Consider the following 21,938-nt stretch of genomic DNA (forward strand, 5'->3'; position numbering starts at 1 on the left):
TTCAAGCTAGCGCTAGTTTGGCGTATCTTGGGTTTTGGTTGGCTTGGATTGTTTGTCATTAACACAAGCATGTTATGCTTTATATAAAAATCCTCATCCAAAGGATTATGCAGTCCACAAGTAAAGCTCATAGATGTCGTGACTCCACATAGATGACAGACATTTGAGAGGGAGCGTAGTTTTGACTTCAATGTTCACGGTGAAAATGTCCACAAGAGGGAGACCAGTGTTAACTGATGTGACTAAACTGAAGAATTGTAACGGTAGTAAAGCATGGCCTTCGGAAATGGAAGATATTGCTCATTGTTCAGGTATGAGACTAAATTATTAATCTGTTCTACCTTCTCTTCAACTTTGTGTCCCGTGAGAAACACTTTAAGATAGCAACATTTACCGCCAGGCTTGTAGAATGTACTGTGGAAATCCTTTTTAAAACGAAAGCCTATAAGACAAATGGGATGTAGAAAAATGTCACTATGTAATTTCTCTGAAGAGTTTCTTAAAACGGTTTTGTCGCAGGAGAAATGTTGATTTCTAAGTTCATATTTAAGGAACCTAAGTTAAAAAAAAATCTAACTGTGAAATAGTCACAATGTTCAAAAGTTTGGGGTCAGTTATTTTTTCAAGAAATGGATACTTTTTTTATTCAGCAAGGACGCTTAAAAAAGTGACAGATTATAATGTTACACAATATTTTTTATTTCAAATACTGTTCTTCCGAACCATCAAAAATCCGGAAAATACGGATATTATGGCTTCCACAAAATTTTTTAAAAGCACAACCGTTTTTATAGCAAGAAATGCTTGTGCAGCAAATCAGCATATTAGAATGATTTCTGAAGGATCATGTGACACTGAAGACTGCTGAACATTCATCTTTGCATCACAGGAATAAATTCATCATTAACAGTTTTCACAATATTACAGTTTTTACTGTATTTTTGTATCAAATTAATGCAGCATTGGTGAGAATAACTTCAAAAACAAAAAAATCGTACCGATCCCAATCATTTGTATGTTAGTGTACAAAGTTACAATTATCTTTTATTAACTCTTAAGGTAGGAATATGTTTCCATAAACATTTCAATAAAAAAACATGAGAACATTCACTAAAGAGCTCTTTAAAAAACGTCACAAGGAAATCTCAAATGTCAATTTAAGGATTTTTATATATATATAAAAAAGAATTTTAAAAAGGGTTAAAAATCAGGTACATAACATGACAACAGCCAATATAAAAAAAAATAATTATTCTGTAAACAGTTAAACATCTTGCTTTACAGCATTTCCTTTCATCCCGATCACATGGAATGCTTAAACACAGTTAATCAAAATGTCAGCTGCTGGGAATGTTCGCCAACAACTTTACAGCAAGAACTGAAACATTGTTGACACCAGAAACAAAGATGAGTTGAAACTGAAAACACTGTAACTTAAAACGTGTCAGGTTTTGTTGCAAAAATTAATTCAAAACTTGCAGTCAATAATCGTTTGACTGCTTCATTGGTCATCAATTCGACTTATTTTCACAGTTTAGAATTAATTCAGTTCTCAGGTGCAAAATAAAAACAATAATACCGTCAAGAAGTCTTAGTTCTCAACTTTCAACCATCCTTTCTTATAGTCTAACAGCAGCTCAAGATAGTACTGCCACTCGGGCTCACTATCATATTTGACCTCAAACACAGTTTTCAGTGGGTTGGTATGTGGCTCGTGGATACGCAGCACTACTCCCCTGTACCACACTTCTGTTTTGTCGTTTTCCTCATACAAATGCCATATTCTCTTCCCCACCAGCTCAGGATATCTGTCGTCCATGGCCTGGTGGGCAGACTGCACAGTGGAGCGCAGGACCCATCTGCACCGGTGCTTGGAACCATGTTTTTTTGAGAGGTAGGGATGGTTTTGAGAGTACGAACTGAAAGAAAACTCCCTGTCTGCGTGGCGTCTTTTGTGCTGGGATGATTTGCGTTTCTTTTTCCTGTAATGGCCACTGTCTGTGTGTCTGAACCCTGGAGTTTCGGAAGAATCTGTGACCTTCTGGTAGTGGGGGACTCTGCCCCTGTGACCCTCACTGTAGAAGACCTTCCTCAGCTTGAGGACCATGCTGGAGGGCCCTTTGGACAAGGCTTGAGCAGACCCTGCTGAGCCGGATCTGCAGACCTGAAAGGACATTGATGACGAGCTTTCGGTCTCTTCGGAGCTATCAGAAGTGAGGTCATCAGAGGTCAAAGGTCGTGCCCAGGAGGAGCTCTCAGGCTCTTCCTGGGTTTCATCTTCAATGTTTACCTCCACATGTGGTCCCATGTCATTGCGAGTCACAAGAGACACTTCCCATTCATCTCTCTCTATGGAATTGACGACGCTCCACCTCACCGGTTCCTCAGTAAACTCATCCTCTTGTGATGAACTGGTCTCATCTAAAAATGTCCTCTTGGAGGAAATCTTTACTCTCCCTTTCTTTTTCTCGGTGTTCAGGCAATATTTGTCCACACGTGTGGTTTTCGGAGTGAGTGGTCTGGAGGACTCCAGGTAGAATCCTTCAGTGCCATTCACACGGCCGGACGATTTATCTGAGCTGTCCGTGCTCTCTCTCTTGAAGGTTAAGCTGGTTTCTGCTCCTGTAGAAAGAAAACAAACTGGGATTTAGTTTCAGCATTTGTTAAATGACCACTATTAAAGATAGATTGCAATAAATAATAATAATAATTATTATATTAATAATATGTGAACAACCAGACTTAGAATGGGTTTATACAGACTCATATTGAACTAAGGGACTGTTCACCCCAATTGTCATCATCTAATTAGCCATGTCATTCCAAATGGTATGTCTTTCCTTCTTCAGTAGGACACAACAGAAATTCTTTGAATAGTTTTCTTCTTTCTAAATAGAAATTCGGTATATATATATATATATATATATAGAATGTATGTCAGATAACACATATAAACAGTAGTTATCTTCTCTAAAAAAAATAAAATCCAAACAACTTGACAGAGTCTTTTTGAATGTATGCAAGCATAAGAAGAATTTCAGCGAATATTGAATATCCTATGACTTCAGACCACTTATGGACCTTTAAGGCCCGTTCACACCAAGGACGATAACTATAAAGATAACGATAAAGATATAATTCTAAAAATCGTTCTCCATATTAAAGAATAACAGAGTTCACACCACAACTATAACGATAAAGATATGAGGAACGATATCGTTGGGATCACTTTCAGAACGATTTTTTTTCCAGCTGTCGAACGATAAAACACTGACAGCCAATCAGAATCCATTCTAATTTAAAGGTCTCGCGCATTTAAAATGGATCTGGATCATCCGGGCGCGCGCGTGCTTAGAATAAAAAGACCGTTATCGGTCGTTGGTGTGGACGCATATATAGTTATCTTTATCGTTATCTTTATAGTTATCGTGCTTGGTGTGAACGGGCCTTTATGGTGTGTTTTTTGGAACTCAACAGCCAGGAGTATATCTTTTGTGTTCCAGAAGACCAAAAAAAAAAAAAAAAATCATACAGTTTTGGAATGACATGAGTGTGAGTAGATGAAATAAATTAGTTTTTTTTTTTTTTGGTGAACTAGTATTTTGAAGTGTTGAAGGGCAATTACTCAGGACACGCTCTTGCATTCTGTCTGAATTGTTAGTGACCGTGTAAATGAGTCAGACTGAACTTTGAGATCTTTGTTGCTTTGCACCAGAATTTTTAAGACGTTATATATCACACCTATATATGAACACACCTGATACCTGATTTTCTTTTAGTCATGCATTCTCCACCTGCATTCTTAAAGCAACACAACAGGAGCATAAATAAAATGTAATCGAACAGGTTACTATTAATAGAAGCTGTATTACCTAACAATGTCAATAAGAACAATAAGCCATCTAATGAAACAGAATAGGTGAAAGAGCAATTAAATGGTTTCTGAAATTGTTAGAACACTGCAGAAAAAGATGGAAACAAAAAAAGAGAAAAAAATAGGGATGATCTCTTAACCCTTATGCACTGTTGGGGTCTGGGGAAACCCCAAAAACAACTTTGCTGGATAAAAAAAAAAAGTTCCCTTCATCTAAATGGCATAAGACTTGACTTTGTCGACACTTGCTAGCTCTACAAACAACTAAATAAATAAATTGGAATGATATCTGGTTGTAGTGTTCCAGTCAGGATGTTTGGGGTCTCCCCAGACCCCATATTGGAAGTGGCAACATTATAAAACATCCACAATGTGGAATGCTTGAGTTCACACCCCCCAAAAATCACCCACCAATCAATGGGTCACTATAAAAAAAATTCCGTTGCATAATTTGTCTAAAAGATTGGAGCTTTCACTAAGTCTGTTTTTCTGAATTTGAGGCCTTGTCCACACAAATATGTTTTCGATTGAAAACATCCTTTTCCCTCGGTTTTGACCTTCCATCCGCACTGAGACGGCGTTTTTAGCAACTAACACGAAGCTTTTTGAAAACACTCCAAAGTGGATACATTTGAAAACGCCACTGTTGCATTGTAGTGTGGACAGTGAAAACGGAGGTATTTAAAAACAATGCCGAAAGTTTGGTCACGTGACACATATTGAACCCACAGATAATATGTTTGGTATCGTGCCCGTTATGTGCTATTCACTTTCACACAGTTTGTTCAAATATGTTACTTTGCACATATCACAGTCCTGCAAAGATTCGCTGTCCTGCGGTAAACCGTGAGAGCATTTGTATTTAAGACCAAACATATAATGGTGAGTGAGATCTGGAACGCAACAGTGAATGGTGAGATATTTTGCTCAATAAAATGATCCTGCCAGAAGAATTGCGTGATAAGTTGATTATGTCTTGTTCTGTCTGTATCATCTCAGTGAGCTTTTATGAGGGTTTACGCATGCACTGTAAGGTGAATTTAGCATTTTCCGACATTTCAGTGTAGATGAGAAACTTTTGGAAATCTATCCAGATAAAAATAGATGTAGCCCAAGTTGAATTTGCACTGAAATGTACAAAAGAAAAGAAAAAAAACCCCCATCTGAACTCTGTAACTAATAACAGACAGCTGTCAACCCCTGGTGGTCTGTAATTGCACTGCAGGTGAGAAATGTTAGCTAGTGCTAAGGCAACCACTTCCATCCCCCACCCGCCTTAGCATTCCTCCAAAAGAATTCTAACTTCCTTCCCTAAAGTGCGTGCATCTGAAACTGAAAGACATCCTAAAGCATATCACTGTTCCGTTCCAAACTATATCTGATCAGAAAACACCTGCAACAAAACTGCACCAGGAAGAAACATGAGCAGTTCAAAGATACACAAAGTGTGCTCTACAACTGTCAACGAGATCTGTTTGTGATTGGAGAGAGAGTTTTGGGGGGACAAAGTAATAAGAAGGTACCTGGGCATTTTTTGGACACCATCTGTAGCAGTGGAATCTGCAACAAAAAATGTGTATCAAATCAAAAAAGTATGACAAAAGTATAATTAAAAATAAATCATAAAGCATGAACAATAAAAGTGATGTCACCACAGGTATGCACCATGTATGTAATTAAATTAATTAAAGTAAATGTAAATTATCAAAATAATTCAAATAACAGACCTTAAAAAATCAAATATACAAAAATATAAAATTTCTAATAATTTTGCAGTTTAAAGGGATTATGTAATGTTAAACATCCTATCTAAAGAGTAAGAATTCAGTCAGAATGTGTAATACAATCAAGAGACAAAACAATTTTATAACTCTTTTAAATGTGAACTGAAATTTAATATTACTAAAATTATAACAAAGTTTCAGTATTCACAGTTATCCTTCCAATGTTTTCACTCCTCATGACAGCTTTTTATTTTAAGAGACCTGTTGCAAAACTAAAAAAAAGGAACCATAAATCATATCCTTTAACCGAATATGCTGCAGTATGTTTCAGGCAATGAAGATAACAGTACCGTCATTACCATAGTGCAAGATCCAAAAATGAACAATGATTTAATGAATATCATTTTATTAAGAATGGCAAAAACAGTTTTATTAGATTTACACCAATATTAAAATGCTGACCAATACTACATAATATTTCAAGGTTGATATTAAAATTCTGTACTATTTTTTTTCTAAATAAATTATATAAATAAAACATATATTTATTTTTAATTTAATGTATTTAAACAAAATAGAACCGAATTTTAAAGGTATAGTGGAGGATTTTTTACTTCCGGGTGGATCACCTATACTATTGGTCCTCCTAATTGTCAATCATTCTGGGGAATCAATCAAACTTGTTCAAAAAGTGGAGAGGGCGGGTCTTATCTAAAATTCGGAAAGATCCTCCACTATACCTTTAATATCGACCTGCAAAAGTATTTGTACTGCATTCCCCCCACCCCCACCCCCACCCAATTTTATGTTGCTGCCATATGTTAAAATACTTTAAATTACTTTTTTTTTTTTTCACACCAATCTACTCTCCATACACCATAATGACAAATCAAATAACAGATTTGTAATACCTTTGCAAATTTATTAAAAAAGAAAAACTGAAATAAGTACATAAGCACGTATTTGTACCCTTTAACTCAGTACTTGTTTGAAGCACCTTTACAGCCTCAAGCCACTCTGGCATTGTCTTAGCTGTGTTCTTAGGGTCATTGTCCTGTGGGAAGGTGAACCTTCTGCCCTGTCTGAGGTTCTGGATACATCAGACTAGGTTTTCATTAAGGCTAACTCTATATTTTGCTGCGTTGAGCTTTCCTTCTACCCTAATGAGTCTCCCAGTCCCTGTGGCTGAAAACCCTCCCCACAGCATGATGCTGCCACCACCACACTTTACTGTTGGGATGGTGTTGTGCAGATGATGAGCAGTGCCTGGTTTCCTCCATACATGATGCTTGGAACTGAGGTTCATCAGACCAGAGGATCTTGTTTCTCACACACTGATAGAGTCCTTTAGGTGCTTTTTTATTAATTACAAGTGGGGTTTCATGTGTCTTCACTGAGGAGAGGCTTGAGTCTGGGTGCTCAAAGCCCAGATAAGTGGAGTGTTGCAGTGATGTCTGTCCTTCTGTAAGTTACTCTCATATCCATATGAGATCATGGAGCTCAACTAGAGTGACCAGCTTCTTGCTCACCACTCTAACCAAGGCCCTTCACCATCGATTGCTCTGTGTGGCAAGAAGGCCAGCTCTTGGAAGAGTCCTGGGTTGTGTTTCCCAAAAGCATCTTAAGTATGGATGCACCAACATTCTTGCAGTAGAAAATTATCTTCCGAAAATGGTATTTTCGTTTTTTTGGACGAAACAGAAAAAAAGGCAAAAAACATGAGCTGAAAATACATGCCGCCAAGCGAAGAGACTGTAAGTTTGTACCAGCACCCAGTTTGCTCACGGCCCAAGTGAACGCTCCACTCATGTACCGCTCATGCTCACCAGAAAAACAAAGTCCGCTAAAATAACATGATGACATGAAATTTCTCTGTAGTAGACTTGTTTCTGTTTGCAATAGCAGCACTTTGCTGTAACATGGTGTGGTAATGCCGTACTGCTGGGCAACGCTGGTAAAATGACGTTACCCTCTTGTTCACTGATCCGCTCCCTGCTATCTGCTCTGATAATAGTTTTCTAGGACTATATTTTATTTTGATAATTGGTCAAAAAATAAGAATAATATATTGATATTTAATATTATTTTAATATATTTTGTCCAATTTTGGTGTTACTTTAAATGAGTGTGGTTATTTTATTTTATTGGCATGTATTTTATAAATTCAGATTAGGGCTGGGCGATATATCGCATGACATTGTTAGGCGCATCTCGTCAGTAAAGCCGGTTCCTTGATTAGTAGTAAATCGCCATCACCTGCTTTCAGATGGAGCGGCATTCACTACAAAGAGCCGTAGTTAACAATGTCATGCGATATATCGCCCAGCCCTAATTCAGATCCAATAAAATTATTAAATTGAATTAAAAAAAAGTCTAATATTAATACAAGTGTACAAAAAACTAATTAATAATTAAGAAAAAAATAATTTTCGGTTTTGGTTTTCGGTCTAGAATTTTCATTTCGGTGCACCCCTAATCGTAAGCCTAAGTGGAACATAGAGCCATTGCTACAAGTGGTCTCTATGATCAACTTAGCTCATGCCTTTGAGAAACACAGCCCTGGTTGTTCCAAACTTCTTCCAATAAGGATTATGGAGGCTTCATGCTTCTTTTTGTAGTCTTCCCCAGATTAGTCTCAACACAAACCTGTCTCTGAGCTCCACATGCAGTTCTATTGACCTCATGGCTTGGTTTTTGCTCTGATATGCATTTTCAGCTGTTAAACCTTTTATTGAGAGGTGTGTACCCTTCCAAATTAAATCTGTTTTTTGCTTTGTCATTATGGTGTATGGAGTGTAGATTGATGTGAAAAAATGAGTCATTTAAAGTAGTTAAAAGCACAAGGCAGCAACATAAGAAAATGTTGAAAAACAGAAGGGGTATGAATATTTTTGCAAGGCAGTGTATTTACATTATATATATGTAAATTAAAAGCTAAAAAGCTCAAATAAATAGCACAACAGTATAATGCAAAGTATGAAACATTTATATTAATTTTGATATTTGATAAAATTACATTGAATTATATTTAAATTTAGGTGAGCGTTTACTTGACTACAAAGATAATCTAAATGCAAAAATAGAGAAAATGAGCATGTACAATTAAATATCCAATATCAACTGATATGATAAACAACAAAAAAAATTTAATAACGGTTGTTAACTGACACAGTACCAACATTTTGTGCATTCCTACGACTTATGTTATTTATAGTGGTCAACCATCCAGCACTCACCAATGAACTTGGAGACGTTGTCATAGTAGAGAAGGTTGAGGACATCAGGGTATATATCTGGCAGATGTTTAAGGGACATAAGTCTCCGGAGTTTCGAAGAGAAAGCCTTTCTGTGGAGTTGAGTCAGCTGCCTCTCCTCTGAGAGGGTGGTGGGCCTGAGCTCCACTCGATGCTCTTGCAGGACCTGGTCTATGAATGTGCCTTGAACCTGAGGAAACAGCACCTCTTTGACCACCAACATGGGAATGAACACCGCACCAGTCCTCATGACATGAGGAAAGGGACAGTCGCAGTTTTCGACGTAGCTTTGAAGCTGACAGACCACCTTTTGAAGAGACACCTCCATTTCCTCACCTTTCAGCCATAATTGCCTCATTTTCAACCCCAAGAGACAAGACACTTTCTGAGCTTTGCCTGACTCTCGAAGGTCCAGTTTGCATAACCAGTCCCTGAGCTCCTGACACGGGGTTCGAGTAACACAGCAGTATATGAGTCTACAGAGGGACTGGTGAAGCTCCATAAACTGATGACGGGCATGTTTGCTGCTGCTCATAATTGGCTTGTCCTCCACTGGAGACTGAGGAACCTCGACAGGTTGTGTTGGTGGAGCTTTTAGGACCGCAGGGATGACTATCTTAAAATTTGACAATTTAAGGCAATGAGGTGGGATTTTAGTGAGAGAGAATTTAGTCAACGGAGGCGGCACTGGAGGTGTTGAGGGCAATGTAGGAAATGAAATAGACTCCATGTCATCTTTCACAGCATTCTTGCATGTGGCTGAAGATTCATACTTTTCCACTAAGGGTGGGTTGCTTTCTTCTTCAAAGTCATTTTTTAATACAACATGACAAGAAAGAGAGCCAGACATACTTGTGTCTGACTCCCTTTGCTCTTCTTTGACCACAGGATCATGAGCCTCATGATTCATCTCCTCAGCGATGCTCACTTTCATTTCCGACTGATAAGCTACGTCATCTGGATCCAATTTTTCTTTTTTGATCTTTACAGTATCTGGCATTTCAACTGGATCGTCACTGTTAGCTGGTGACATTTGGGCTTCTTGTTTCAACCTGACGTCCCTTTCACCTGAATTTGGTTCTAGATCACGGTTTTCAATTTCCGGCTCTTGTTTAAGCCGGGTCGCCTCAAGCTGTGGCTTTGGACTTTTTGAATCTCCTAGGGACGTCAACATGCCTGTAGCTTCAAAATAGACTTTATAAGGAGCCAAGCTAAAAACTTTATTAATAACTGGCATTGGTGGGGAGGACGGTGACTGAGGCTCATCATCTGACAACTCATGGGTTAAGTCAATCTTTTGCTTTTTACCGGCCATGTCTGTTTGAAGTTTCTCTCTGGGCCTTTTAGCTAACACATCTTTATCAGGTGAATCTGAAACATGATGCCTGTTCTTAAATACCTCTTCAGAGGACTTCATAGGAAATTCTTTGGAGCCGCCAACAGGAAAACCAGTTTCAGACTTTTCTGAGTGTTCAAGGGTAGTGGTGTGACTGAGACGTCTGTAGTGGGCTGGAGTAGGATGGAAAGCCCCAGAAGTTCCAGACTGTCTATAAAGCTCCCGAGGGGAGTCGGGTGTCTGCACTCTTCGTATAGAAAAATCAAGTGGTCGCTCTGATTGATGCATTGGGAAAGGGGGATGTGGCTGCTCATGCATGGGTGCTTGGTTACTATTTAAATGCACCCCATAAGGATAAGTAGGATATTTTGAGATCAATGGATGGTGTGGGGGGGCAACAGAGCAGGACGGTGACATCAAGTCAGCTTGAGGGGAATGGAACTGATCCATATGATGATGTTGACCATGCTCGTCTGTAATAGCATTGGGATCTGTTCGGTAAGCCTCAGGGTGACTCTGAGGATAATAGACATTGGGACACGGAGGCATATGTGTGTATTTAGATATCTGAGGATGGTTCTGATATACTTTTGAAGGGACTCCACGGTGTGCCATAGTCCTTGGGTCATAAGCATAGGGAAGACCCGTGTGCATCTGTGGACGAATTGGGGCACGCTGGCAGTACTCTGGTGTAGCACCAACAAATGGACGTGCAGTGTTGTAAGTATAGCTTGGTTCCATTAAAGGAAGAGATCTCCTGGGCACGTTTGATCCGATACCATGGTAGCCCTCTGTCTTTCCGTCTTTTATAGCCTCCACACCATGCTCTAACTGCAAAACCCTCTGTTGCGTCAATGCCTCCGTGCCCTTTTTATGCAGGTAAGCAAGACGGCTGAAATGAGCAGCCCATTCCCCATCATATATGTGAGGGGACATCCTATGAGGCCCATGTTCAATGCTGTAGCTATGCCCTGTAGTGCATCCACGCTCAGTGCAGCAGGGGCTATGACCGTATACTGGTTTTGGAATAGCCAGCCCAACACAGCTTTCTGCATCTGAACCTCCAATGTGACCCTTGGGAACTGCCACTGGTGAGATGACCCCTGCTGCTCTGGGACTATGCTGTCTGGGACTGCTGGCATAATAGGCCAATCTTTGCTTTGCTGCCAACTCTTGCGGTAGAGCACACCGGCCACCACCAACATCCACTGGGAAAGACACTTTATCAGGCCTGTAAACAGCTGGAATTGTAATTGACCCCTCCGTGGCCGATGAATGAATCCTCGGGCTTGGCCCATTTCTCACACAGGTTTTTGAAGGGCCCCATGGAGAAGGAAAGTCAAGAGTGTCTTGTCCACTGAGAGAGTAAGGGAAGTAAGCCCTGCTGATTGGTAGAGCTTTATCATGGGAATAGTGTTGTAGGCGGTCGGCTTTAGGGTGCCCCACGGGGACTACGGTGCCCACTGCACCTTCCATATTACTTTGAACTAGAGGGTTGATGCAGCTCCGTCCCTGCTTACTGCTCATCTTGGATTCCCAGGCTCTGACTTGACCCAGCTAAATCATATCTATACAAGAAAATAGGAAAAAAACATTTTGAGTTTATATGTTAAATTATCATTATCAGTGTTGTACAATCATTGGAATAAGTACCCTGACAAGAGTGAATTTTTTTTTTTTTTTTAAGTCACCCAGCTTTACCTCTGTGGTTTATTTATCTACTTAGAAATACCTTCCTTTCTGTTAAAACAGTCGCTTAGCTGTACGGTTCTTCATTCTATTTTGATAAATGTCACGTGACAGGTTCCTCCAAACATTAGGAAGAAATGTTTGAGCGGTAACCACAACAAAAAAAAAAACAGGCACTTTTCTGCTTCACAACAGTGGGTGCACCTTCCTTCCTTTGCGTGCAAGAGCGTATTGCAGTTTGGCAAATAGGCGTATATCAAAGTTAATCATGTGTGAATACGCACAAATGTTCTGTCACATGCATTTTAAGTTCAGTTAATATAGAAAATATAACAATTAAGGATATATACATGCATGTATACACAATCATTTCTAATTGCTCTTCCTGTGCTTTTACAATCAATATTATGTTTTTGTATCTAAATTAGAAAAAGAATTGAATTATGCATTTTGACATGTCATACTCATACATATTTAATATTCGTATACATATCTTTATCCATTTCGTTATATTTTTATAACGTAAAAGTTTAAAATGAAACATTTATAATATTTTTAAAACTTAATATTTATAAAATGCAATAGCTACCATTTGAACAGTGTTCACATAAAGGGGAGATGCACTCATTCCCTTCAGAGATGTTCCCTAATGAGCAAAGAGAGCATAATGATGCTCACAGGAGGGTAACACAAGGCTTGACACTGGCAGTGAAGGGGGATTTAAGTGGTTTATCAGTGGTGGAGACAGTCAGTCCCCAGGTGAGGCCACCCAGAGGTTGCAAAGTGATGAAACAACCCCCAACATCTTTCAGCATACTGTGGCTGTGTGTCAAAACCTAGTGAGTTACCTTCGTAGTCAGCTTTTATGAGCATCATAGGCGCGTGCCGCATTTGGACGCGGCCATAATGTCCAAATAAGCCTAATGTGCCTATATGATGCCAGAGTAACACAGGAAGAAGTGTGTGAAGAACTGAAACGTCTAAACAGTTACCAAATGTTAATGTAAAGGTATTATTTACAGTTATACTGTGTAACGTACACAACCTTATTGCACCCTGACAAATTGAAGACAAGACTCTATTATGTGCGCGAGGTGAACATGCAAATTCATTCATGCAAATCCGCGTTTAGAGAAGACACCATTTGGGACACGTTATGGGTGTTTTGGTAAACTTTCGTCAACATTTACCTGATCTAAATATTTGTATTAGACACTTCTGTAAACTGTGGGGAAACGAAAGCGACAAAACTTTAGGAGCCTTCGATATGTGAAGGATTCATCGTACATTTAAATAAACGATGTAAACTGTGTTTTAATATACTAACGTTACACTGTTTTTTACTTCGGATAATTCTGATAGTGTTTATCATATAAGCTGAAAAGCGGTCTCAAAGTCCAATGCCAAACTTTACACCCGTGCCAAACACAGTTGTCAGCTTTCATCTGTGTATTGATAATGTTCGTAAAACCTCGTCAATCTTCGCCAACAAGTTGTAACAACCCCTAAACCAACTTTTGTTTATACAGCAACACTCACCTCGTGCACTGAAATTCCTATCCGTCCGCAACCAATCCATGACAACTGAAACACCCAAAAGTATAACCCAAACGATTTCGGAGCGGATGAAGTATTGTTCAGGAGAGCAGAGAGAAAAAGCATGCTCCTTTAACGTCGCTGCTTATTTTCCGAAAGGTTATTTAGCACTAGCAGTCGAAGTATGTCGGTGGTAGCACGTATAGCCAATCGAACGGCGACAGTAAAAAAAGAGGGCGGGGCTTAAACGCACAGGCGGCAGCAGTTAAATCATGCGTGAGTGGTAGGCTAGATGGTAACGTATATTCCAACTTAAAACAACAACATCTCTTAACCCGTTTCTGACCATTTCTATATTTAGCACAAGCACAGGTCAAGCATAATAGTAATACAAATGTTAAATAAATTAGATTTTGTCTTGGTTGCACTCAATAAAAGATGCAGAATTTTAGACAGCATAAATAGGCTAGATTGTTATTAAAGAAAGTTAGGGTACAGTCCAAACGTCTGCGAGAAAAGGCTTCTATTTTGCATTATATTCTTATTTAAATCAGCTTTTTTCTTTACAGCTTAAATGATCAGCATTGAGTTTAACTGCAAACCATGAGCAATGCCTGTATTCGTGGCCACCCTTATTTTTAATGACATCAGCACTAAAGCTGCATGAACTCCATAACTTTGTGACAAACCTGATGATGATGTTCTCCAGCATGATTTGAGAATGATCCAAAGAGCATTTTGTGCTTCACTTGAAGCAAAAACATCTGACCGCCTGTACAAAGGTTCACATGATTAGTGTCACAAATCTGACCTAGAAAAAAAATGTGGAATGTTATTTCATCTATGTCAGTTTTTATTATTATTTTACATGATTAAAAATCTCCAAAACTTGTCTCTTTAGGTTAAAAAAATAATAATTACAACTTATTAATTATTAAACTTATTAATGTTGTTTTAGATTTAATGGATGCCATAGACCTATTTTTCTTGCTACACTGGGAAACATTGTGATGTATAAGTGACGCTGGAGATTTATTGCCCTTAAAAGTCACTAAAAATCTCATTAAAACAGTGTAAATCAACATTAGTTTTAATAGGAAATAGAAAACGAATTTAAAAAAGGATGTTACTATCAAACAGTGCCTTAACAGCCATGAGCTAACACACATATCCTGTAGGCCTACATGTGGTTTGTGATGTTTGACATGCCTATCACACACCTCTGCGTGGAAATTTCACCAACTGTCAGTTTAAGATGGCATGATGAACTCACAACAGCAAAACCCTGGTTTTGTTGCTCATTGTAAAAAGTGAACAGTTGGATCAACTTAAAAAAATTACTTCAATTGGTAACACCTAAAGAAATTAAGTTTTCTCAACTTAAATTATCATGTTTTTCACAATAAAATGTGATAATGTAAGTTGAGAAAACTTAATTTCTTTAGGTGTTACCAATTGAAGTAATTTTTTTAAGTTGATCCAACTGTTCACTCGGCTAACTGAATAGCTTTTCTTACAAGGGATGAAAATGGAAATGTAGCCTGCTTAGACAGACTGGGCTTCTTTGTCAAGTTTCTTCATGCTATTATGTCATTCATGTAAAATGTCAAAGTACCAGTCAGTACTTGGGATGAACATAAAACTGACCATCACATTTCAACAGACAGAGAAGCTGAGAACTTAGTGGTTAGAAAGTACTATGACACAATATGTAATATAGTTTGTGTGACAAATGCAGTGTGTAATATACTTAGTGCAGGAAGTTATAATTATAAACTCATAATTAATATGAAGGTGTGTGTTTGTTTATAAATGCCATTCAGCTTAAGTTTATAAAGTTCACTATGCCTCATTAGTCCAACTGTAGATGTGTTATACATGAAGTTTATTTACTCTATATGGAATGGTGACTAACCTCATGACATTATTTACCTTACATTTATCTGCTCTTCTGGATTTGTGTTTGCTCAATAAACTCCTGCTAATAAAAAAAATGATATATTAGTGGCAGAACAAAGGAAATGATGCAACACTCTTTTACTAACAAGTCTTTGTCTTTCGTCTCACACCTAAGTGATCTAAAAACACATTTTTTTACCCCTCTGAGCACTGGCATCTTTCCACATTTCTGTCTGTCTACAGAAATACTTCCCTTTTTATCTATCCTGAGACGCAGATGTTTCCAGTCGTCATGCTTACCCTTACACAATTTCAGGACAACAGATCACGTTGACCTAAAAAGATAGAACTAAACATGATATAAGAAAATTAAACAGGAAATCAGCCGTCATGATTCTCCCATGACCAGGAATGACACAACGTTGCCTTAAAGAATGTTCTTCAAACCGACGTGTCAGACACCATAAATTAGAGAAGTTGTTGAGACTTACTGCTCATGTGCTCTTTCACAAAGCTACCATCACCCCCTGTTAGGACGCATAACAGAGCTGATAGGTAGTCCAAACATTGCCGGTGGGAATGATCATTCCATTTCAGTGTTTACGCTCAACGGTTCTCGCTTATCGGGAAGTTTCAGCTAGAGGGAAAAAAAGGGAAGGTTATGTTATTCTACAGTCAGACTGATTGGAGAATGAAATGTAATAATCATTCTGATTAAAGAAGTGCGTCTACTAAAGGGTAGTGTGTGTGTGTGTGTGCCCAGGTGCATTGAATAAAATAATGTTTAATTAAAAAAGAAAGAGCCGTACCAATTGTTGACCATATAGCCCTAATCTTCCTCTGCATGGTTCCACCATGTTTTAAAAGAAGACATTATACTCTGCTAATGCTAGAACAATTCAGAACATTTTGAAACTGCACTGGATGTAAATCTCACAGCGCACACATTGTAATATTGATTTTGCAATACTCTTTTGTAATACTGCTGTAGTAGCCTACAGCAGTATTACAAAATCAAAGTTTCTTTACTTTAAATATGCTTAAAGTCGGCATGAAAAGGAAGTCACGATAGTCTTTTCATTTATATTTTTATTGTCCATCGGGAATTGATTGGATCATAGGATTGTTGTCGTTTACTATTGCTGTGATCTCATGTGAGTGACAGGTTGTCCCGTCCTCGCACTGGTAAACACCAACAAAGTTATTTTAATAAAGATTATGAGGGCACATTATTATAATTGTTTTTAAATAATGATGTGTATAGATAAATCATTTATAATAAAAAGTGCAATATTCCATAAAAAATACGAATTGATTGAATACATTTTGATTTCATGGTTGACTTGATTTTGTAGTTGCAATTGAATACATCATAATCCAATAAGTATCATCTCTTAAAGGGACGGATCACCCAAAAATGAAACTTCTGTCATTCCATTCTTTCTTTTTTCTACAGAACACAATATAAGACACTGAATGTTTTAACTGTTTTTGTCCATACAATAAATGGCAATGTATGGATACCTTCATTGTATGGATACTGTTTCTTGTGGGTGCAAAGGATTTCTGGATAATTATAACATGAGTTGCACATGTTTGTGCACTTCTAATCCATCTACTGTAGATCTGCAAGAGATCTTCTGAAAATACTCGATACACACCTCCTTTCATAAAGATTCCAGCTATTTATTTTAAATCTATTCAAATTTGAAAAATTTGATAGCCTATAAAACGTTAAATTTTCAGTGATTGTTAGTATTAACATGGAGGGGAAATTCCAAGCGTTCACTCAGTATGTTCCATTACCTCCTTATCCTCGCAATGGTCAAGAGCTTTGATCTCAATGCGTGCTATATCAAAGATATTGTATCATCCTGTATAATAAATGGTTGAGTGCAAACAAGTATGGTCAATAACTTATGCAGCACTTCTTCTAATTATTAATACCCGTATGAAAATTGCTCTTTGTAATCATAGAAGGATGTCTTATAAGTATTTTGACCCAGATAAGAAAAAGTAAACAACATTGCTTGGAAGGGCAAAGTAGCTTTAATTCATAATAAGGCACATCAGTCTTATCATACACATGACAATTTTACTACAGAGCACTTTAGAAGACACTTCTGCAATAATAAGTGAATTCAAATGTTACAAATCCTCTTCAAAATTTTGAAGGGTATTGTAAGGATAATTGGGGCCTGAGTGACCCCAGTGACCTAGTCTACCATGGTCAGCTAGAAGAGTAAATATATCTTAACATGTGTTGCGTGCTTCTCTCAAAAACAAGGAGAGAGCACGTTCCAGTGAGAAGACATGGAATAACTACCTAAATCCTTTTGAGTCAGTATTCAAGAATCCACCCCTTCAATATATATATATATATATATATATATATATATATATATATATATATATATATATATATATACATTTTTATATAAAAATGTTCATGTTCATGTTAGTTCACAGTGCATTAGATACAGATGCATTAGATGAATAGATACAGCTTTTGATCTTAAAAATGTATAAGTAAATATTGAGATTAACACTAACTGAGATTAATAAATGTTGTAGTATAGTGTTGTTCATCAGAATCTCTGCATTTCAGGTTTGACACAACACAGATAGCAGAGATGTCTGTTATTTATTGAACCCTTGTTAATGGTTGGTCATGGTTTAGGAAGCCAGATTTAGGTAATTTATTAACAGAATATAATGTGTTTATTTTAGTTGCAAAATAATTGGCATGTGGAATGACTCAGAATGAACAGAATTTTGAGCTTTATTGTCAATGTTTTTTATGCACATTTTTACCTGATTGCTTTCATTTTACAGTGTTGTTGCTAAACACAGTACATCTGTCAACTGTGTCTAACTGTTTGCACATTGAGATTGCAACTACATACAAGTTGATGTCCTCCGTAAGACCGAATGTTCCCCAGGGAGTGATCTTTCAGGTCTCTACAGGATTTCCTACAACACCTTGCACTTCCAGTTTTCATGTCACCAGGTGTTCTTTATTTAAAACCCTATAAGGGAAGATGAAATCAAATCAGTTGTCTCACACATATACTCTCGCATTTTGCTCTTTCACATTGTCCTAAAGAATTTCAAAAAGCACTTTTTTTGCATAATGTGAAGCTTCTTGAGTTCACTATTTTTCTTATACAGAAGCCATAGTCATTTGCCATTTTATCAAAACATTACAAACCCAAGAAGAGGACAATATTGAGAGGGAGAACAAAGGTCATGAAATAACAAGGCTAGATAAAAGAAAAAGGAAGCCAAAGTTAACATGACTGTTGTGACAGATTAAACCAGTTCCAGCAGGGAGGGGGTGGGGAGAGATGCACAAAAGCGTGATGTTCTACATGTGACCCTTAGTTGTCACATTTGACACCATACTCCTATTTTTATTTAACTGAAATAACACATATAAAGGTGAGACTTTCTCTGAGACTGGGTGCTCTTCTGCAAGCATTCTGGCAGTTACAGTAAGGAAATTGAGATATCTTGGAAATCAGCAAATAACCATCTCTGGATGAGGAAGAAAACAACAGAAAGTATGATAGTTAGGCGATAGTGAAAAGTCAATGATTGCTATGTTTATCAGGACCATCTTAACAACTGTTGTGATGGTAGAAGCTCAAATAAAATCAATGCTTAAAGGGGGGGTGAAATGCTCATTTTCACTCAATCTCCTGTTAATCTTGAGTACCTATAGAGTAGTATTGCATCCTTCATATCTCCAAAAAGTCTTTAGTTTTATTATATTTATAAAAGAAAGATAGGCTGTACCGAGTCTTTCCGGAAAAAAACGAGCGGCTGGAGGCGGGCCGTGTGGGCGAAGCCAGAGCCATAGAGAGAATCCGTCGATCTGGGCTTTGTTTATAAAACATTCATCTTAGCTGTGCTAACGCGCCGAGCTAGTAACACACAGAGACAATAGAAGCAGTTTTACTCACCAAACCTTTATCATTGTGACTGCTCGATCCTTAAGCATTAGACGATCTGCAAATCCGTCGATGGGCTTTGTTTATAAAACAATCATCGTCGAAATGCAGGGAACAAACAGTCTTACACAACTCTGTTTATGCTCAGGAAAAACAAACTCCATCCACTGGTTCCTTAACGCTGGGTTCTTTGGGAATCTGTGCAGGGTTGTCTTGCCCTGGCAACCAAAAACACACTTCTTTGGTGACATTGGCTTCCCAAAAGCCGAGCATAGCGCTTTGATGGCAAACTGCTTTCGCTCTCTCTCTCTGGTCTACGAGTGCACGCGCGCCCGCGATCTTACCGGAGAAGTGCCCTTAGGACCCATATAAGGAAATTCCGTTACATCTGACGTCACACATGCCCATACTCGAAAAAAACTTTCCGAAACTTGTGACAAACCGGAAGGACAATTTTTGGCACAGAAATACTCCTTCAAACGTACAATTTAATTTTTGAAACTTTGTCCATGTTTAGCATGGGAATCCAACTCTTTAACAGTGTAAAAAACTCAGTATGCATGAAATAGCATTTCACCCCCCCTTTAATATATGATATAAAAAATAATATATTGGTAACACTTTACAATAAGGTTTAATTTATTAAGATTAGTAAAGGCATGACCTAATAATGATGATTCACTGAAGAAGGCTGATTGAAACGTTCGATCTTGATCTGTATGTGCTTTGTTGCATAATAACATTTCTTTGAAAGTATTGCAATTTCCACTGATTCCACTGACCCCTCCCATGAACTATGAATTTGTGAATAATTGTGGTCATTTCTACATTTTTAACACAGTATCATTGACATGTATTATAAACTAGTATATTTATCAATGAACATGTTGTGTTAGGGTTTATTCCTGTTGTTTTCATTTTCTTTTTAGCAGCAGCAGCGGCATCACATTTGTGCTATTTGAATGCGTTTACTTTGAACGTGATATGTTTATATAAGTGATGAAACCGTGCCAGCTCCTGCGCTAGTCAGGAGCTATGAGTTCACTCAGCTGTAGAGTTACATCAGCTATGTCTGTATTACATTTCAGCTACCTGGGGAAGCAGCACCAAGGGCCCGTCAACATCCCCATAGGACTACAAGCAGGAAATGTGACAAGTGTTTACTCAACCTTAGTGACACCTCCAACATCAAGCAATCTGCTGGGGTACACCTGAGCCCTGAGAAGTCTGCAAGGTTTGTGTGTGCATTTTAAAAATCATAAATTAGATCTCTGATGATGAAACATAAGGTTCACACATGGAGAAAAACCACAATAAATGTTGATTATTTTTTGTTGTCCTCAAAAGAGTAAAAGGAGACGTGAACATAATTGCACCAGAATTGTGCAATCGATTGGTTCTTGGTGTTTCGCAATACATTTCCCATGTTGTTTCCTGTTACCCCGTCACAAAAAGCTTTTGTGAAGTGAACTGACCTTGAATAACACAGATCCGTGCCATCTACAACCCACATGTGACTAAGAATATTGGACACTTATTTAGCCTGCCAAGAGATTGGAGCCTCCTCCACATTATGCTCAGTTGATTTCATCGCTTTCCAGTACCCGCTTGACAAAGGTTTCCCCTCCTGCCTGTTTTTAAAGTCTGGCTTGGCAGCCAATGACAGGAGGACACCGCATCAGACCGGGGACTGTGTGTAAAGCAGCACTGACTACATCTGATGACAACACCTCAGCTGCTTTGCAAAGCAAATAAGGATGAACAAGTGTTTTGATTAAATGTTAAAATGTAATGTGCCAGTGTATGCATCGTTGACTGAACTAACACGAAAATGATTGATCCTTTGATATAATGCAATTAACCATCATGCAACAATGTTCATTTCTATATTTTACAAAAAAACCTATTCAAAAATTACAATATGCCCAGATGGTGGGACATGTAAAGGGGTAAGATGTCACAATGGAAGTCATTAAACAGCAATTTTTCTGCACAATTTAAACAGAACAGCACATTTGAAGCATGTAATAGTAAAAATGTAACAAAATATTAAAATATTGCATTGGCACTATACAATGTACTGCTTGTTAACGCAAATATCTAATCAGCCAATCACATGGCAGCAACTCACTGCATTTAGGCATGTGGACGTGGTCATGATGATCTGTTGAAGTTCAAGCTGAGCATCAGAATGGGGAAGAAGAGTGATTTTAGAGTGACTTTGAATGTGGCATGGTTGTTAGTGGCAGACTGGCTGGTCTGAGTATTTCAGAAACTGCTGATCTACTGGGATTTTCACATAAAACCATCTCTAGGGTTTACAGAGAACGGACTGAAAATAAAATATCCAGTGAACGGGAGTTCTGTGGGTGAAAATGCCTTGTTGATACCAGAGGTCAGAGGAGAATGGCCAGACTGGTTTGAGCTGATAGAAAGGCAACATTAACTCAAATAATCACTCGTAACAACCGAGGTCTGCAGAAGAGCATCTCTGAACGTACAACACACCAAACCTTGAAGCAGATGGGCTACAGCAGCAGAAGATCACACCGGGTGCCAAATCTGTCAGATAAGAACAGGAAACTGAGGCTACAAATCACACCCACTCACCAAAATTGGACAATAAAAGATTGGGAAAGTGTTGCCTGGCCTGACGAGTCTCGAATTCTGCTG

The 21,938-nt window shown here is 38.1% G+C and overlaps 2 protein-coding genes across 3 annotated transcripts; one reads left to right on the forward strand and one right to left on the reverse strand.

Moving 5' to 3' along the window:
- The first annotated feature begins 113 nt into the window (after window positions 1-113).
- LOC307159980 (uncharacterized protein) lies at window positions 114-21,086 on the forward strand. Its single transcript, XM_079873742.1, has 4 exons — window positions 114-311; window positions 18,148-18,269; window positions 20,354-20,499; window positions 20,909-21,086. Exons 1-4 carry the CDS (start codon window positions 191-193, stop codon window positions 21,018-21,020), a joined length of 501 nt encoding a protein of 166 aa, XP_079729868.1. The 5' UTR covers window positions 114-190; the 3' UTR covers window positions 21,021-21,086.
- On the reverse strand, window positions 1,688-15,947 carry cUnh15orf39 (chromosome Un C15orf39 homolog). 2 transcript variants are annotated; one of them, XM_079874073.1, is made up of 4 exons: window positions 15,804-15,947; window positions 8,835-11,756; window positions 5,398-5,434; window positions 1,688-2,622 (listed from the first exon to the last, which is right to left on the reverse strand). In XM_079874073.1, the coding sequence occupies exons 2-4, from the start codon at window positions 11,713-11,715 to the stop codon at window positions 2,571-2,573; spliced, it is 2,970 nt and encodes a 989-aa protein (XP_079730199.1). In that variant the 5' UTR covers window positions 11,716-11,756; window positions 15,804-15,947; the 3' UTR covers window positions 1,688-2,570. The 2 variants fall into 2 exon arrangements, with proteins under 2 accessions (XP_079730199.1, XP_079730198.1); XM_079874072.1 differs by lacking the exon at window positions 15,804-15,947 and adding an exon at window positions 13,417-13,632.
- Window positions 21,087-21,938: the final 852 nt, after the last annotated feature.

Source organism: Squalius cephalus (assembly GCF_949319135.1).
Source record: "Squalius cephalus genome assembly, chromosome: 6".
NCBI lineage: Eukaryota > Metazoa > Chordata > Actinopteri > Cypriniformes > Leuciscidae > Squalius > Squalius cephalus.